The sequence below is a fragment of the Symsagittifera roscoffensis genome, chromosome 2, assembly GCF_963678635.1.
Source record: "Symsagittifera roscoffensis chromosome 2, txSymRosc1.1, whole genome shotgun sequence".
Lineage (NCBI taxonomy): Eukaryota > Metazoa > Xenacoelomorpha > Acoela > Convolutidae > Symsagittifera > Symsagittifera roscoffensis.
The window spans coordinates 69,892,885-69,910,867 of NC_087063.1; the positions used below are offsets into that span (position 1 = coordinate 69,892,885).

At 35.2% G+C, this 17,983-nt stretch overlaps 2 protein-coding genes across 2 annotated transcripts in view; both read left to right on the forward strand.

Moving 5' to 3' along the window:
- The first annotated feature begins 472 nt into the window (after positions 1 to 472).
- Positions 473 to 4,048, forward strand: LOC134840402 (intraflagellar transport protein 43 homolog). The gene is made up of 4 exons (XM_063856185.1): positions 473 to 590; positions 1,279 to 1,563; positions 1,829 to 2,110; positions 3,877 to 4,048. The coding sequence occupies exons 1-4, from the start codon at positions 527 to 529 to the stop codon at positions 3,912 to 3,914; spliced, it is 669 nt and encodes a 222-aa protein (XP_063712255.1). The 5' UTR covers positions 473 to 526; the 3' UTR covers positions 3,915 to 4,048.
- A 236-nt stretch (positions 4,049 to 4,284) lies between these two features.
- The window catches only part of LOC134839931 (uncharacterized), a 16,962-nt gene continuing 3,263 nt past the window's right edge, over positions 4,285 to 17,983 (forward strand). The window contains exons 1-3 of the mRNA XM_063855559.1: positions 4,285 to 4,587; positions 16,763 to 17,121; positions 17,571 to 17,778. Coding sequence (XP_063711629.1) covers positions 4,390 to 4,587; positions 16,763 to 17,121; positions 17,571 to 17,778 — 765 coding nt within the window. The 5' untranslated portion in view covers positions 4,285 to 4,389. The remainder of the gene's footprint in view (positions 4,588 to 16,762; positions 17,122 to 17,570; positions 17,779 to 17,983) is intronic.

Below are 17,983 nucleotides of genomic sequence, written 5' to 3' on the forward strand. Positions count from 1 at the left end.
CTTAAACAGCTACCAGCTCGTTTTCTAAATAGCGTCAATCATGTTTCCTGTGATTTCATGAAATGGAAAGCAACTATGGCCTGGGATGGGTCTTTGTCGCTCGATTCTAGATACATGAAGTCAAAGAACGCTTACATGAATTAACAGTTTTATTTTTTCGTGCTGTTTCAATGCGTCATTTTGATCCGAAATAATATTATCAAAAATACATTTGGTTAGTGTTTGAAAAGTTTTTGCTGTTTGGGCTATTTTTCACGATCAAAATGGACGATAGTGGATATGGACATCAGTGAGATTGTACGATGACTTTTATTCAAGCATTTTTTAAAAAGTCTTAGTTTAGGAGAAAAGTATCGCGCCTTCCTATCCTCCTTCAAAAAAATCGAAAAGCGTTTTTTGAGTTTGTTGAAGTTTTACCTGACCGCAACATCATGTACCGTTGGCACAAGATTCAGTTCCTCCTTTTTGTTTTGTGTTCGTCCTTTGGAGCAAGACATTGAAATAATTTAGCATAAAGCTATTTCAGATGTTTGGCGTGGACAAAATAGTGAAGCGATCTGCAGGAAGACGGCGAGGAAATGCAGATTTAGGTAAGAGATAAACTTTGATAAGTTTCTTAAGGTCAGTCAACACATTTTATTCACGAGGTAAAAGTGCCAACAGACGAGCTCTTTACGGATAACTGCTGATGTTCCCCTCGTTACAAATTAAATGCAATTTTTTTTTGGTTATTTTTCTGGACTCAAACAACAACCAAGTATCGTGTTGGGTCTGGTGTTTAATAGCTATGGTTGAGCAAATGAATTTGCGACCACTCTGCATATGAGACTGTTGGTAGTCTTATTGTTCCGACTACTCGAATAGTGGTAAGAAGGTATGGCGTAGGACTCGTTTTTTCAATTCTTTTTTTTTCACCCAATTTTGAGCCCACAATAAAATTTCGGAGGAGGTCAACCCATATTAAAAACCTTTTGGTCTTAATTCGGATTCTAACAAAAATATGTTAAAAATCGATCAGTGTTCAACAAAGTGGACAGATATTCGTTTTTCAGACTAAATAAGATGAAAATTCAATTCCACTTAAATTTTAACGATAGATATGTTTTTTGATATCCGAAATGTTTTTTTTTGCTGTTTTTTGATTTTTTTCTTAAGTCAATTTGATTGGATAATTATGTGATACTTGAACAGAAATTGGCAATCCTTGTTGACTATATATAATTAATATGAAAGTATGATTGTGGTTTAACCGAATTGTTCATTTTGTTTCTTGTGTAGAGGGTCTCGATTTCCTCAAAGACACGGCAGAAGATAACGAAAAAGGGAAAACTGGGGGCGCTAGTGCCTCAAACGATATTAAGAGTTCAAATTCAGGAAAGAAAGGAGTTCAAAGTCAAATCGAGCACTCAGGGAAGAAAGGAGGCTGGGGTTCGGAAGAGCAGGAGGACCAGACGATTGTGGATCGGAGACTGCAGAGGAGCAGCATAGACATGAAGGGAGGAGGAAGTCATATGGAAGAAGAGGACGAGGAAGACGATGACATACCAGTGATTCCCACTCTTGGTTAGTTGGTAGCTTTGTTTATGGATTTAATTATGAACTAAAAGCAGCGTAAAGTTCAGTTAGGTTCTCGGATTTTGTTGATGATCGGAGCGAAAGCTGTGTCGAAGAAGAATGTGTTGCTTGAACGCGCACTCTTTCAGGAAGGCAAAAAAGTGTAGTTACGATCCGTTGGCTACAAGTTTAGCCAGTGAGCTGTTGTTGGTTTGTTAAAATTTATTAGTTAGGTTTCGATATGATGTCAGAATGTCAAAATGTTCTCTTTTAGAGGACATGCAAGAAAAAGAATTCTCCAATAAAATCTCAGCTGCGCCAACAGCCTCAGTTCAAATTGCGAGTATGAACGAATTAGAAAACGCACTTCAAAAGCATTCTGCAATATACACACTGGATAATGAAATAGACTTGAAGACTCTGGCTCGACTGGCTCTCAGTCCGGAGGCGGAGGTGGTCGAGGATGATCGGAAATGGGACTGGAATATTCTGTTCACGCAAGTGACGTCAGAATTGAGAGCTGATATGGAAAAGACAAGTGGTAATGCGCAGACAGGTACATCATGAATTTCAGTTGTACAGATACTTTTTTAAAAGTAAGTTTATTATGAAAAGAAGTTTTTTGTGCAGATTACTGTTCCGACTGAGTATTTTGACTCGGAGTGGTTTTTTCTTCCAGCAAATTTTGTCTTAATTTTTTTATTAGCAATTTTGACGGGCTTTTTTGTATCATTTGAAAGCTGGTGATGTCTTGAGCTCAAATCTAAAAAGATATTATACCTGTGGTAAGTAGCGTGCCGAGGGTGGGGGGCGACTGCCCCCCCCCCCTCCCTCAATTCTGGCTACCAAATTTTTCCAAAGTGTCTCCCTGTGATATAACTTTATGACATCCATTTTTCGCTGAACAACCTCAAAAATTTTCTAAAAGTGGCTTGGGCGCCAATATGATTAATTTTGAGGGGGAGCGCGCGCCGAAAAAAAGGCATTTTTTCTAAAAAGTGACTTAAATTACCTTTTTTGGGCTGTTTTTCGTTTAAATTTGCCTGCCGAGCTGAAATTTGCCTGCCGAGCCTCCTTATACTATTTTGGGAGAGCTCAGAAAATGAAATCGGGCAACCTACAAAAAAGGGCAGCAAAAATTCGAAAAACCGCCTCCTGCTTTTTTAGCTATTCATTCAGGAGCAAAATAATCTAATCTAATTTTTAAAAGCACTCGATTTGTTTCTTCGGGTAATAAAAATTCCTTTTCGTCTAATTTATTTTCCGGCCAAAATCATGCGGTTTGAGGGATCAATTGAGCAGTCCCCCTGTAAAGTAAGTTACCAGTGCTGGTGTTCTAGCCTTATATCTGAAAACCATAGTTTTTATCCGCATCCCCTTATTAATGAATGAAAAGACAGAAACAAGACGCTTTTATATGGATTTTTTTTTCAGTTTTGATAATGAGATTTTTGGTGTTCAACATTCGTTGGAGAACCTGGTGTATTCGAAAAAAATGTCTTTTTGAGTTTTTCTATTTTTTAAACAAAATTTTCATTACTTTAAAAATTGAACACTTTTCCATAAACGTTGAAGGGCAGTGGGAACATTTAGGGCGTCGTCCTAATGCCATCAATCTTGTTGGTTATGTAATAGAAAAGCGATTATTGGTTGATCTACTGTTCTAGTAAGCCTTCCGAAAAGAGTGACCCGAATATGGCGGAGAAGTATGGAATCTATACCACTATCTTTCTATTCATTTGTCTTTTCCTGTTTAATCTTTCACTGTTTCTATAATTTTGAGCCAATATATAAGACACTCAATTAAGTAACATCGAAGAAGATGAAATGACCTAAATACAAATAGTCGCCCTTGTGATTAGCGGCAATGGTATTGTAATCGGGTACTCGACTTATTTCCCGTATGAAACTTTGCTTGCAGAACTGATTTTTTTAACATGAAATGAGTGGGTAGCAGACTGCTTAGTGTAATGGTCAAATGAGGCACTGCGTCTTGAACGACTGCACTTAATTCTTATTACGGTAATCAGTTCTTTTCGAGGCTTTGAAATATATTTTTTTTACAAATACTTTTTATGGCTCAAGCTCGAATGTTTTGGTACCATCTTTTCGAACATTGGGCTGCAAGTGGTGCAAAGCTCCGCTTCGCATTTCCACGAATTTACTAAAATTTTCCAGGCGTAGGTTCTTCGGACTGCTGGAATGAAAGAAAAAACTCAGTGAATTATTTTCTTTAGAGTCGTCAGTCTAAGAACACGTTCCAATGGTAAAATCAGTGGTTTTATGTTTTTTCAAATTTTAATAGTTTTGTTCTGGTTTTAGACCCCAAAAAAGACGCGGCTCTTGCGGATCTACTATAGCCTTGCAATATTCAGCACGCTAGTACGAAAGGTCAGATCAAAGATGTCTGCGTGACTTGCCATAACGAACGACCACCACCCAACCCATAAACTCGTATAGGGTGTGAAGTTTCGGCACAAGGTTGTTCATAAAACCATATTTACTATTTGTATGTTTTACTAGTGTAAATAATGTGAAATTTGTGAATATGGTAATTTGTCGTTGCAAATCGAACAATAATTTAAACATTCTTCATCAAACAACGTTTTGACTCAAATAATATTTGCTGTAGTTTTACCATACGATTGAATGTCAAACTTTGCAAGTAAATAGTTAACATTTGATTCTAAAGCATGGTATGTCAATGGAATATTCGAAATATAAGTCTTGAGAGCATCTAATTATTAGTACAGTTGATCCTCCCTTGCGACTAAATGAGCGTTAAAATAACGGCGTTTTATCTTGACTAGACTTTATCCTATAGTTATATTGATTATGTCTTTGGAAAGTTCTTTGAGTCTGAATAAATCCCCGAAAAGGGTGGAAATGGAAGATGTAGAAAGGTGGTCGGATTTTGGAGCTTTTGTGCCGATGTGTCACGATACTATTTACGAGACACCTGTTTACCCTATTGACACACGACTGAACAACATCATTCGGATTTGCACGGCCGAACAGTATCCTTATTTAGAGGTAGGTGTTAACGATAATAGTATCTACGAAACGTAAAACAAAAATCAAGGAACCAATTCGAATACGTTGGACTTACTGTGACATCATAGAGTTAGAGCAATGCGGCTTTAAATTTATTATTAGAAGCTGCATAGAAGATTCATGAAAAAATTTTTATTGTGGTGTCTGCGATTTGCAGAGTATCAGGCTAGCAAGCTATGAAAGGCTCTCAGGCCTGTCTAAGCCTAACCCGTTTCTTTTATTTCCGCACATTCCAGACTGATTTTGTCGAGTGCTCTTTTTTGCGACTCGAGGTAGTTTTTTGCGTCTAGAACTTCAGGTGTTGCCCTGCCACTGCTGAGTGCCTTTGTCCCGAACTGCAAAAGGCGTAAGAAATTTGAGATGGCCATAATGTCTTTGAGTGATTTTCGTTGACTGTCGTGCCATGAAATTTACATTTTTGCTCTAATTTCGGTTTTCAAAATTTCATTAAGCAGCCGTGGCAACTGGGCTATGCGATAAATTTTAAGGTTGCATACAAACCAACAAATTTTGAAAAAATGTACTGCAAGGGAAAAATCCGAAGGAAAGTTTCGCCTAATAATTTTTGACCCGAATTGAAGCGTTTTGTTCCTAACGCTGCAACATCTAGCCGAAAAGTTTCTTAATAATGATTGAAAGCTGTGAATGAAAATTTAATGATTTTATTAGACCATTGTTCACGATTTCTTTGATTAATATAGCCAGCAGCTAGTGTTTAGTATGAACCTTATTTTTTCTAACCTAACTTGCAAATAAAAGTGGCTATTAAAAATGTTCTCTTGTGTACATTTTTGCTATAGTCACGATCTGTAGCATTGGAAGTTTCATAGCATCTGTTCTCGGCTTTATTAGTGGCTAGTGTTTGTAGTAGGTTAATCGTCCGTGGCTTAGTTGGTAGTGCGTGAGACTCATAATTTCGATGTCTAAGTAGGTCATAGGTTCGTGTCCGAGACATCGACGAGTTTTTACTAATTCGAGGCTTATTTTTACTATTTTTATTGCTTTTTAGAAACCTATAGTTGCTTTTTGTCGTGTTCTTACTAGTGTTTGCGGAGCGCAGCTTCATTTTTGTGTTATAGAAATGTTTTCACAGCTTAAAACATGGCCTCATCCAATCGAAAAACAAAATAGAAAACGGCGTTTCCACTACGCATGGATCGCGATTCCACTACACTTGCTTTTGAAAACGCAAGGCAAGTAAGTTCGTGACTCCTACACTTGCCAGCTAGCCAGTGTCATGTATTAGTATGACTCTATTTTTCCAATATAAATCGCAAATAACTGTGCTCATTTGTAGGTACTTTTGCTAGAACCACAATCTTAAGGATAGGAGATTTCATAGCATGTGTTTTCTGCGCTGTTTGTGGCTAGTGTTTTCTGAATAATCTTTTCGTCAGTTGCCGAGAATGAAGAACATTAGACTCAAAATCTCAAGGTCGCACGTTCAAATCCAACAAGTGAAAGAAATCATAATTCTGAGCTTATTTCTTGTTTTCTTCAATTTATGCCGAGCTGCTTTTTTGCCGTTTTCTTGCAATAGTTTGCGAAGCTTTCTAATGTAGAAGCCTTCTATTGTAAGTTTCTAGAGTCTTCATAAAGCAATAGTTGTCAACAAGTTGAGCTATTTGAATGAAAAAATTTGAATACTGATTTCTTTTTTCTTGCGATTGGCCGGGCTTCCAGGCTTCAAATTGAAATACTTCAAGCGTGTTTTCCTGCATCAAGATACACTCACTTCTCATGGAACTTTATGTGAATAAAATTTTGGTTATCCCTATTTTACAATTAAGTGCTTTACTGATCGAAATTCTTTTATTTCATCTTTGTAATATAAAATTTTACAGCTTTTTCCCGCTCAAGTTTGACCTAAAATTTATTTATCCATTCAAACTTTGACTCCATTCAAAAATTTCTGCTAAATGTTTTTTTTTCTCAAATACTGAAATGAAGCAAAAAAACGTGAAGTAGTTTTCGTTTAAGAGCTGAAACTTTTTTAAAAAATTGCTCATTAAGAAAAAACTTCATACTGGCACAGTTTTTTTTAAATTTCTTAGATATATTTTTGAAAAACCAATCTTAAAACAACGTTCTTCTAATTTCTAAGTCCAACCCTGTAGTCGGGTGCCGTCAGGGAGTTCTCAGACTTCGCAAATATGTTGCCTTCAAAAAAAACTGCTCAAGTGCCTTTGGATTCCGCGATATGACATTTTTTGTGATTTTTCAAAATTTTCAGAAAACTTAGATTTAAGAACCTTCACTAAAGTTTGAAGTTTTTAGCCATTTGATTTGTTACTGTCAGTGTACTCTCAGGCGTCCAAATTCTTGTCTCCAAATGTGACTGCTCAAGTGCTTTTCTTTTTCTGACTATTGCGTTTTTTTGATTTTTTCAAAAAATTTTCAATGAAGTTAGATATAAGAGTTTTCACAAATTTGGAATTTTACTTGCAAATTTTTCCTCCAATTGTGCCTGCTGAAATTGTTTTTGATCTCGAGATATGACAGTTTTTCTATTTGTTTCAGAAAACTTTAATTGCAAGTTTTACAAAGTTACAAAACTTGATTAAAAAATTTTTAGAACCTTATTTGAACTTTTTAGTGGGTTGCTTTTATTATACTCTCATTGGTTGCAAATCTTGCCTTCAATTCCACTGCTGAAATTATCTTAGTTTTTAAGGTTTGCCGTCTTACGATTTTTCGTAAAATTTCAAATACTTAGCTCTGAAACACTTTACAAAGTTCAAAGTTCTCAACACAGTGGTGTGCTGTCAAAGTAGGAATTCTCACGAGATTTTTCATTTGGACTCCAAAATGGACTGTTCATTGCCTTTTACTTTCCTAAGATATGAACTTTTATGATTTTTCAGAACTATTTTTCGAAACTTGAAATGTTGAATATTTCATGAGGTTGTGACCGAAGGCTATCAGCAGCTGCAGATATGGCCCCTATCCTATTAATTTTGCTCAAGTTTCACAGTTTTAAAAATTTGACCTATGTTTTAATAATATTTAAGAAAAAAGATTAATATAAGCGAAAAGAGTTTGACATCTTTTTAACTAATTACGCTGGTTTAAGTGACTGATAGCAGCAAATGATACGCGTGCCAACCAATGAATTGAATGTAATATGTTGAACAAAAACAATTCTTGTCTCCAAATGTCGCTGCTCGAATGCTTTTCTCTTTCTGACTATTGCGTTTTTTTTTGATTTTTTCAAAAAATTTTCAATGAACTTAGATATACTAGTTTTCACAAATTTGGAATTTCACTTGCAAATCTTTCCTCCAATTGGGACTGCTGAAATTGTTTTTGATCTCGAGATATGACAGTTTTTCTATTTTTTTTTCAAAAATCTTTAATTTCAAGTTTTACAAGGTACAAAATTTGATTACAAAATTTGAAGTTTCTTATAGAACCTTATTTGAACGTTTCAGTGGGTTGCTTTTAAGATATTCTCAGTGATTGCAAAACCTGCCTCCAAATCCACTGCTGAAACTACCTTAGTTTTTAAGGTTTGCCGTCTTATGATTTTTCGTAAAATTTCAAATACTTAGCTCTAAAACACTTTACAAAGTTCAAAGTTCTCAACACTGTAGTGGTGTGCTAGCAATGTAAGAATTCTGACGAGAATTTTTTTTGGGCTCCAAATTGAACCGCTCATTGCCTTTATGATTTTTAAGAATTATTTTTCGAAACTTGAAATGTTGAATATTTCATGAAGTTGTGACAGAAGGCTATCAGCAGCAGTAGATATGGACCCTATCCTATTAATATTGCTCAAGTTTCACATTTTTACAAATTCGACACAAGTTTTTACAATATTTTAGAAAAAAAAGTTTAAGCAAGAGTTTGACATCTTTTTAACTAATTACGCGGGTTTAAGTGACTGATAGCAGAAAATGATCAGCGTACAAACCAATGAATTGAATGTATTAAGTTGATTAAAAACAATTATTAGGATTTAGTGATTTTGCAATTGAATTGGTTTCAAAATAATTTTTCTGAAAATTGAAAGTCTAGATGTATGAGTTACAAACCCGGAGAAACCGCCTACTCCCTTGTGTATCTTCATGACCTTGTAACAAGTTAGTTTAATTGTGTCTGCATAAATCCACAATCTCTTTTTTTTTTAAATCACTGTCTACAGCCTTAGAAAAAGGCTGTGGAGGTAATATCTGACCCATCTTTTAAACTTTTTTGTTTCCCCCAAAGCTGCCCTCTCAAATATGAGATTTTGTGTTTAAATGACAAAATGGGTTTTCAAAGCTCCCCTGTCTTAGCTTTTTCTACCATTTGTTTGCAGAAGAAATTATCGCCCTCGGAAAAGTCTCAATTTTGATAGTATGGTTCTGGTTTTAGACCCCAAAAAAGACGCGGCTCTTGCGGATCTACTATAGGCTTGCATTATTCAGCACGCTAGTACGAAAGGTCAGATCAAAGATATCTGCGTGACTTGCCATAACGAACGACCACCACCCAACCCATAAACTCGTATAGGGTGTGAAGTTTCGGCACAAGGTTGTTCATAAAACCATATTAACAATTTGTATGCTTTACAAGTGTAAATAATGTGAAATTTGTGAATATCGTAATTTGTCGATGCAAATCGAACAATAATTTAAACATTCTTCATCAAACAACGTTTTGACTCAAATAATATTTGCTGTAGTCTTACCATACAATTGAATGTCAAACTTTGCAAGTAAAAAGTTAACATTTGATTCTAAAGCATGGTATGTCAATGGAATATTCGAAATATAAGTCTTGCGAACATCTATTAATTAGTACAGTTGATCCTCCGTTGCGACTGAAAGAGCGTTAAAATAACGGCGTTTTATCTTGACTAGACTTTATCCTATAGTTATATTGATTATGTCTTAGGAAAGTTCTTTAAGTCTGAATAAATCCCCGAAAAGGGTGGAAATGGAAGATGTAGAAAGGTGGTCGGATTTTGGAGCTTTTGTGCCGATGTGTCACGATACTATTTACGAGACACCTGTTTACCCTATTGACACACGACTGAACAACATCATTCGGATTTGCACGGCCGAACAGTATCCTTTTTTAGAGGTAGGTGTTAACGATAATAGTATCTACGAAACGTAAAACAAAAATCAAGGAACCAATTCGAATACGTTGGACTTACTGTGACATCATAGAGTTAGAGCAATGCGGCTTTAAATTTATTATTAGAAGCTGCATAGAAGATTCATGAGAAAATATTTATTGTGGTGTCTGCGATTTGCAGAGTATCAGGCTAGCAAGCTATGAAAGGCTCTCAGGCCTGTCTAAGCCTAACCCGTTTCTTTTATTTCCGCACATTCCAGACTGATTTTGTCGAGTGCTCTTTTTTGCGACTCGAGGTAGTTTTTTGCGTCTAGAACTTTAAGTGTTGCCCTGCCACTGCTGAGTGCCTTTGTCCCGAACTGCGAACGGCGTAAGTATTTTGAGATGGCCATAATGTCTTCGAGTGATTTTCGTTGACTGTCTAGCCATGAAATTTACAACATTTTTGCTCTAATTTCGGTTTTCAAAATTTCATTAAGCAGCCGTGGCAACTGGGCTATGCGATAAAATTTTAGGTTGCATACAAACCAACAAATTTTGAAAAATGTACTGCAAGGGAAAAATCCGAAGGAAAGTTTCGCCTAATAATTTTTGACCCGAATTGAAGCGTTTTGTTCCTAACGCTGCACCATCTAGCCGAAAAGTTTCTTAATAATGATTGAAAGCTGTGAATGAAAGTTTAATGATTTTATTAGATCATTTTTTACGATTTCTTTGATTAATATTGCCAGCAGCGTGTGTTTTAGTATGAACCTTATTTTTTTAACCCAACTTGCAAATAAAAGTGGCTATTAAAAATGTTCTCTTGTGTACATTTTTGCTATAGTCACGATCTGTAGCATTGGAAGTTTCATAGCATCTGTTCTCGGCTGTATTAGTGGCTAGTGTTTGTAGTAGGTTAATCGTCCGTGGCTTAGTTGGTAGTGCGTGACACTCATAATTTTTTAGGTCCAAGTAGGTCATAGGTTCGTGTCCGAGACATCGACGAGTTTTTACTAATTCGAGGCTTATTTTTATGATTTTTATTGCTTTTTAGAAATCTATAGTTGCTTTTTGTCGTGTTCTTGCTAGTGTTTGCGAAGCGCAGCTTCTTTTTTGTGTTATAGAAAAGTTTCCACAGCTTAAAACATGGCCTCATCCAAACGAAAAACAAAATAGAAAACGGCGTTTCCACTACGCATGGATCGCGATTCCACTACACTTGCTTTTGAAAACGCAAGGCAAGTAAGTTCGTGACTCCTACACTTGCCAGCTAGCCAGTGTCATGTATTAGTATGACTCTATTTTTCCAATATAAATCGCAAATAACTGTGCTCATTTGTAGGTACTTTTGCTAGAACCACAATCTTAAGGATAGGAGATTTCATAGCATGTGTTTTCTGCGCTGTTTGTGGCTAGTGTTTTCTGAATAATCTTTTCGTCAGTTGCCGAGAATGAAGAACATTAGACTCAAAATCTCAAGGTCGCACGTTCAAATCCAACAAGTAAAAGAAATCATAATTCTGAGCTTATTTCTTGTTTTCTTCAATTTATGCCGAGCTGCTTTTTTGCCGTTTTCTTGCAATAGTTTGCGAAGCTTTCTAATGTAGAAGCCTTCTATTGTAAGTTTCTAGAGTCTTCATAAAGCAATAGTTGTCAACAAGTTGAGCTATTTGAATGAAAAAATTTGAATACTGATTTCTTTTTTCTTGCGATTGGCCGGGCTTCCAGGCTTCAAATTGAAATACTTCAAGCGTGTTTTCCTGCATCAAGATACACTCACTTCTCATGGAACTTTGTGTGAATAAAATTTTGGTTATCCCTATTTTACAATTAAGTGCTTTACTGATCAAGATTCTTTTATTTCATCTTTGTAATCTAAAATTTTTTGACCTAAAAATTATTTATCCGTTCAAACTTTGACTCCATTCAAAAATTTCTGCTAAATGTTTTTTTTCTCAAATACTGAAATGACGCAAATAAAAGTGAAGTAGTTTTCGTTTAAGAGCTGAAATTTTTTAAAAAAAATTGCTCATTAAGAAAAAACTTCATACTGGCACAGTTTTTTTTAAATTTCTTAGATATATTTTTGAAAAACCAATCTTAAAACAACGTTCTTCTAATTTCTAAGTCCAACCCTGTAGTCGGGTGCCGTCAGGGAGTTCTCAGACTTCGCAAATATGTTGCCTTCAAAAAAAACTGCTCAAGTGCCTTTGGATTCCGCGATATGACATTTTTTGTGATTTTTCAAAATTTTCAGAAAACTTAGATTTAAGAACCTTCACTAAAGTTTGAAATTTTTAGCCATTTGATTGGTTACTGTCAGTGTACTCTCAGGCGTCGAAATTCTTGTCTCCCAGTGTGACTGCTCAAGTGCTTTTCTTTTTCTGACCATTGCGTTTTTTTTGATTTTTTCAAAAAATTTTCAATGAAGTTAGATATAAGAGTTTTCACAAATTTGGAATTTTACTTGCAAATCTTTCCTCCAATTGTGCCTGCTGAAATTGTTTTTGATCTCGAGATATGGAAATTTTTCTATTTGTTTCAGAAAACTTTAATTTCAAGTTTTACAAAGTTACAAAACTTGATTAAAAAATTTCTAGAACCTTATTTGAACTTTTTAGTGGGTTGCTTTTATTATACTTTCATTGGTTGCAAATCCTGCCTTCAATTCCACTGCTGAAATTATCTTAGTTTTTAAGATTTGCCGTCTTATGATTTTTCGTAAAATTTCAAATACTTAGCTCTAAAACAATTTACAAAGTTCAAAGTTCTCAACACAGTGGTGTGCTGTCAAAGTAGGTATTCTCACGAGATTTTTCATTTGGACTCCAAAATGGACTGTTCATTGCCTTTTATATGAACTTTTATTATTTCTCAGAATTACTTGTCGAAACTTGAAATGTTGAAAATTTCATGAGGTTGTGACAGAAGGCTATCAGCAGCTGCAGATATGGCCCCTATCCTATTAATTTTGCTCAAGTTTCACAGTTTTCCAAATTTGACCTATGTTTTTATACTATTTAAGAAAAAAGAATAATATAAGCGAAAAGAGTTTGACATCTTTTTAACTAATTACGCTGGTTTAAGTGACTGATAGCAGCAAATGATACGCGTGCCAACCAATGAATTGAATGTAATAAGTTGAACAAAAACAATTCTTGTCTCCAAATGTCGCTGCTCAAATGCTTTTCTTTTTCTGACTATTGCGTTTTTCTTTTGATTTTTTCAAAAAATTTTCAATGAACTTAGATATACTAGTTTTCACAAATTTGGAAATTCACTTGCAAATCTTTCCTCCAATTGGGACTGCTGAAATTGTTTTTGATCTCGAGATATGACAGTTTTTCTATTTTTTTCAAAAATCTTTAACTTCAAGTTTTACAAGGTACAAAACTTGATTACAAAATTTGAAGTTTCTTATAGAACCTTATTTGAACTTTTCAGTGGGTTGCTTTTAAGATACTCTCAGTGATTGCAAATCCTGCCACCAAATACACTGCTGAAACTATCTTAGTTTTTAAGGTTTGCTGTCTTATGATTTTTCGTAAAATTTCAAATACTTAGCTCTAAAACACTTTACAAAGTTCAAAGTTCTCAACACTGTAGTGGTGTGCTAGTAAGGTAAGAATTCTGACGAGATTTTTTATTTGGGCTCCAAATTGAACTGCTCATTGCCTTTATGATTTTTAAGAATTATTTTTCGAAACTTGAAATGTTGAATTTTTCATGAAGTTGTGACAGAAGGCTATCAGCAGCTGCAGATATGGACCCTATCCTATTAATGTTGCTCAAGTTTTACATTTTTACAAATTCGACACAAGTTTTTATAATATTTTAGAAAAAAAACTTAAGCAAAAAGAGTTTGACATCTTTTTAACTAATTACGCGGGTTTAAGTGACTGATAGCAGAAAATGATAAGCGTACAAACCAATGAATTGAATGTAATAAGTTGATTAAAAACAATTATTAGGATTTAGTGATTTTGCAATTGAATTGGTTTCAAAATAACTTTTCTGAAAATTGAAAGTCTAGATGTATGAGTTACAAACCCGGAGAAACCGCCTACTCCCTTGTGTATCTTCATGACCTTGTAACAAGTTAGTTTAATTGTGTCTGCATAAATCCACAATCTCTTTTTATTTTTAAATCACTGTCTACAGCCTTAGAAAAAGGCTGTGGAGGTAATATCTGACCCATCTTTTTAACTTTTTTCGTAAACGGTAATAACTAATTTTTTTAGATAGAACGCTTAAGCTGTCGGATAATTTAATTTTTTGACTTTTTACCGTTTTATAAAATTTTTTGGCTTTTTTGAGAACTACTATTCCAAATCTGAAATTTTTGGTCCAACAGGGATAACTAGTTGTTGGAAGCTGCCCTGCATTAGCGGGCAAACCCCATTTTTGTGCCCTCGGAAAATCACATTTTGAATTAAGTTTTTTCAAACTTGACTTTTCTATAAAACTATCCTCTAAAACCTGAAGTTATAAGTTTAATCGAAATAACGGGAGTTGCAAGCTCCCGTACATAATCAATGACGCCAAAATTTTCTAAAGCAAACAGTTATGACCCACATAAAAGTCAATTTTTGGTTAATTTACCGTTTTTTGAAACTATTTGACTTTTCTCGAAGGCTACCCTCCTAAATTTGAGCTTTTGGGTTTAATCGAAAAAGCAACTCGAGTGAACTCCTTCTGCTTATGCGGCTTCACCCAAAAATTTTAATAGAAAAAGATATAGTTCTTCTCATAAAAGTCAAATTTTTATTTTTTGACCAGTTAATTGACTCGAAACAACCGTTTGCTAGAATGTTTCCTGCAGAAGCGACGGCTCTCTCATTTGCTTACAAGAAATGTAATGTATTTGGCAAGATGCCAATATCTCAAAAATTTTCACTCTTCTGGCTTTTTAATAGAAAAAAATTAAGGTTTTTGGCAAAATCCTCCCGAATCAGTATAAAAAATTCCATCAAACAGGTACCTCTCAGTTTTAGCTGGGTCCTCAGTTATCTTTTATCGAGACAAAATTTTGGTTCACTTAGTTTTTTCATCTTTTTATTTTTACTCATTTTTGTGAAGAACATTTTTGTAGCCCAAGTGGCAAACAAGAGTACTCATTTGGTGGCTCTTTTGAAACAATTCATTTTAAACATATTTACGCTTATACAAGCATAAACACTTTCAAGGAATATGTTGCTCTTTTTTCTTGGCTAGTGTTAGGTCCTGTTTGAAAAAAAAACATGCATTATGAAAATGTATGGTATTTGTTGTTTTTCGTTTATGTTTTGCCACGCTTTGGAAAATTTTTGAATTTTCGCAGAAATTTCAGTTTTTCTCGAAAACTAAAAAAATGGTACCATTAGAAAGACCGGTTGCTCTTCTATGTGCCTGCATAACTCGCTTGTCTCTTTTTTTACTTCAAGTTCTACGGCCTTCGAAAATTTCAGTAGGGGGATTTTTGGCATATTTGTTTTGATTTTTTTTGTCAATATTTCAAATGGTAAACGCATAAATCTGAGGAAAAGGCTTCAGTCAAAAGAACAAGTTATGGAGATTTCCCTTTTTTAAGCGGCTGTTCCCTAGTTTTGTGACATTTTGGTTAATTCTAAAAACACTTTGACTTTTCTCAAAAACTACCCTGCCAAATCGGAGTTTAAGTGTTCAGCCAAAAGAAAAAAAACCATTTATGCGAATCTTATTTGCGCAAGCGGCTATTCCCTGTGTTTTGGAAACAAAATATGGCCGCAGAAAAAAACCAATTTGTGAAATTGTGCATGTTTTTTGACAAGTAATTGTTTTTTTTTACTTAACCTGCTGATTCTGTAGATTTTCAACTTGCTGATTTCGTAGAAAAATTGAAATGGAGAGTTCAATGTAACAAGTCATCAGGATGCGGAAATTGTTTATCTTAAAACCGGGTTGTGGAAACTAGAGGCTATTTCGTCTTGCTTCAGTAGAAAAAAGTTATGAAAATAGGAAAAGTCAATTTTTTGGTCGATTTTTGGAATCTTTTACACTTTTTTTTTTCAAAAACTTCCCAACCAAATTTAAGATAAAGACCAATTAAAAGAGCGATTACTAATTTGCTCCTTTAAATAAGCCGTTAATCTCCTACTTGAGCAGAGAATCTCAAGGGTTAAGCGTGAAGTCCATTTGTTTGAAATTTTGAAAATTATGCATTTCCGCATCAGTAAAATATATGATCAAAAATATTAGTACAGGTAGGTCCAGCATTAGCTGGGCTACTAGTTTACATCCAAGCGACCATGGCGCAGATGCGAGGACGTGAGACGCCTACTCAACAGGTCGGATTTTCAAATCTGGAACATTTAAATAGTTTTTTCTTTTTTTTTGTCGATTTCTTACTGCATAACATTGGCAATTTGATAGAAACTGTAGCTGCTTTATTGGTAACTAGTGTTTGGCAAATTGCAAGCGGTCGTGCAGCAGATGTGAGAAAATGATACGCCTATTTTCAACAAAATTTTTTGAAGGTCTTTTTTTTTATCTTTGTTTTGCCTGCTCAGAGCTCTTTTTGCATTTTACTCCCTTTTGTTTGCGAAGCATAGCTTCGCATCTGTGTTTATGATTGTGTGGTATCGCAAGTTTTGCGAACCCCTGCTTTGCCTCTACCTATAAATTAATTTTCGAATTGCTAGTTAGTGGGTAGTGTCTGAAGCATGTAGCATAGGCATTGTACAAATCAGATTTCGGTTGCGATGATTCGGTTTTGCTGTGATCAAATGGAATCAATTGAAATACTCGCAAAATCCAGCGAGCATTTTTTTAAGCTTTTACTGATAAATTCCCGCGACAGTGGCTCAGGCGATGAAGCAATTTTCTCATGAGTAGAAGATCGCAGGTTGAAATCTTCATGGAAAACCATTTTTTTTTTCTCGTAGAACTCTGAGTTCTACTTGAAAAACGAATTTGAAGTCATTGACGCTTCCTAAAAAGTTGCGATGGTTGGATTCTTCATTATCGTAGTCGGTTGTTCAAACGCTACGAAGCTTCACTTAAGTTACAAAACCAGTGTTACACTACATAGGCAAAAATTGGCAGATGGATTTTTTTTGTCAAATTTTTTGCTCAACAGTCGAATATTTAGGTAGACGTTGTTGTCTTCCGAGCACCAGACATTTACCCTCTTTCCAAGTCAATGATGACCGAAGCCGGTAAAAAATTCCGGCATTTCGCACAGACCAAATACAGTCTCAACTGCGGCCAGATCGAGTTCTCAGGCCAGCATGATCTAGTCGGATCAAACTATGTTGCAGTAGCTGCTGGAGTCGAAGGTCCAGTTGGTAAGTTTGCCAACAGTCTGGATACTCTGGTGACCAAAACGTACAGAAGACTCTTCTTTGAGAGTCTGGAGAGTGAGGATCTAGGTCCAGTGGGGAGTATCGCTATTTGTGGATTGTATCCTACGGGGGAGTGTTGCTACGAGGGCATGCAAAGTGCATTCAGGTTAGAACATGAAATCACGATTCCTTCACGATTCTTTATAGTTTCGAAAGGCTAAATGTCGTCTTTTCAACTAGGTTTTATCACACAAAACTAAACTATGGGTTCTCAAAGCACAAGAACTGACGTTTCATGAAAAACTGCTTTTTCAGTTCTAGGATTGTGGATAAAAAACATTTCTTAAATAAGAAACTAGGACTAAAATTTAAGAACAGAATGATCAGTTTGTCCAAGCTTCAAATCGTCATAGTTCAGATTTTTCTGAGATTTTCAAATAAAAATACCATTGCGGGTTCCAAAAAAAAAGATTTCGATGTATTTGCGATATTCTAAATGCTCATACTTTTTGGGAAAAAAAAACCCGAGAGGTTAAAAACTAACAAACACATTCTGGCTATCAGAGTTGTAACATTATTGACCACAATATCGGAGAGTTCAATGTACACTTTCAGGGTGATGCGTAAAGTTCTTGAGCACCGGCTTTTCTCCGACCTCAAGTCAGTAGTACTGTGTCCGATCTCGAGTGAAATCAATGAGTTGCGAGAAGTCCTCGCCTACTACTTCCCCCGCAACAAGAACGAGGAGCAACTCGCTTTCTACCTTCCACGCATGAACTACAATGAGTGGGGGGAAGTGATCAAAGAGGAAAAAGTTGTCAAGGTACATCAAAAGCTTAAGCACTAATTTTTTCGCAATATTTCCAGTGCAATTCTCTAGTGTCTCATTCGAAAGTCTTGAAATTTTACAAAATTGTATTTTGTTTAAACTTCAGATATTCTTCCGGCTAAATTTAAACTAAATTTGATTTTTTTTAAAAGTTTTGTTTATAAAATATAGTAAAATTTTCTAAAGGTTTTTTAAACAC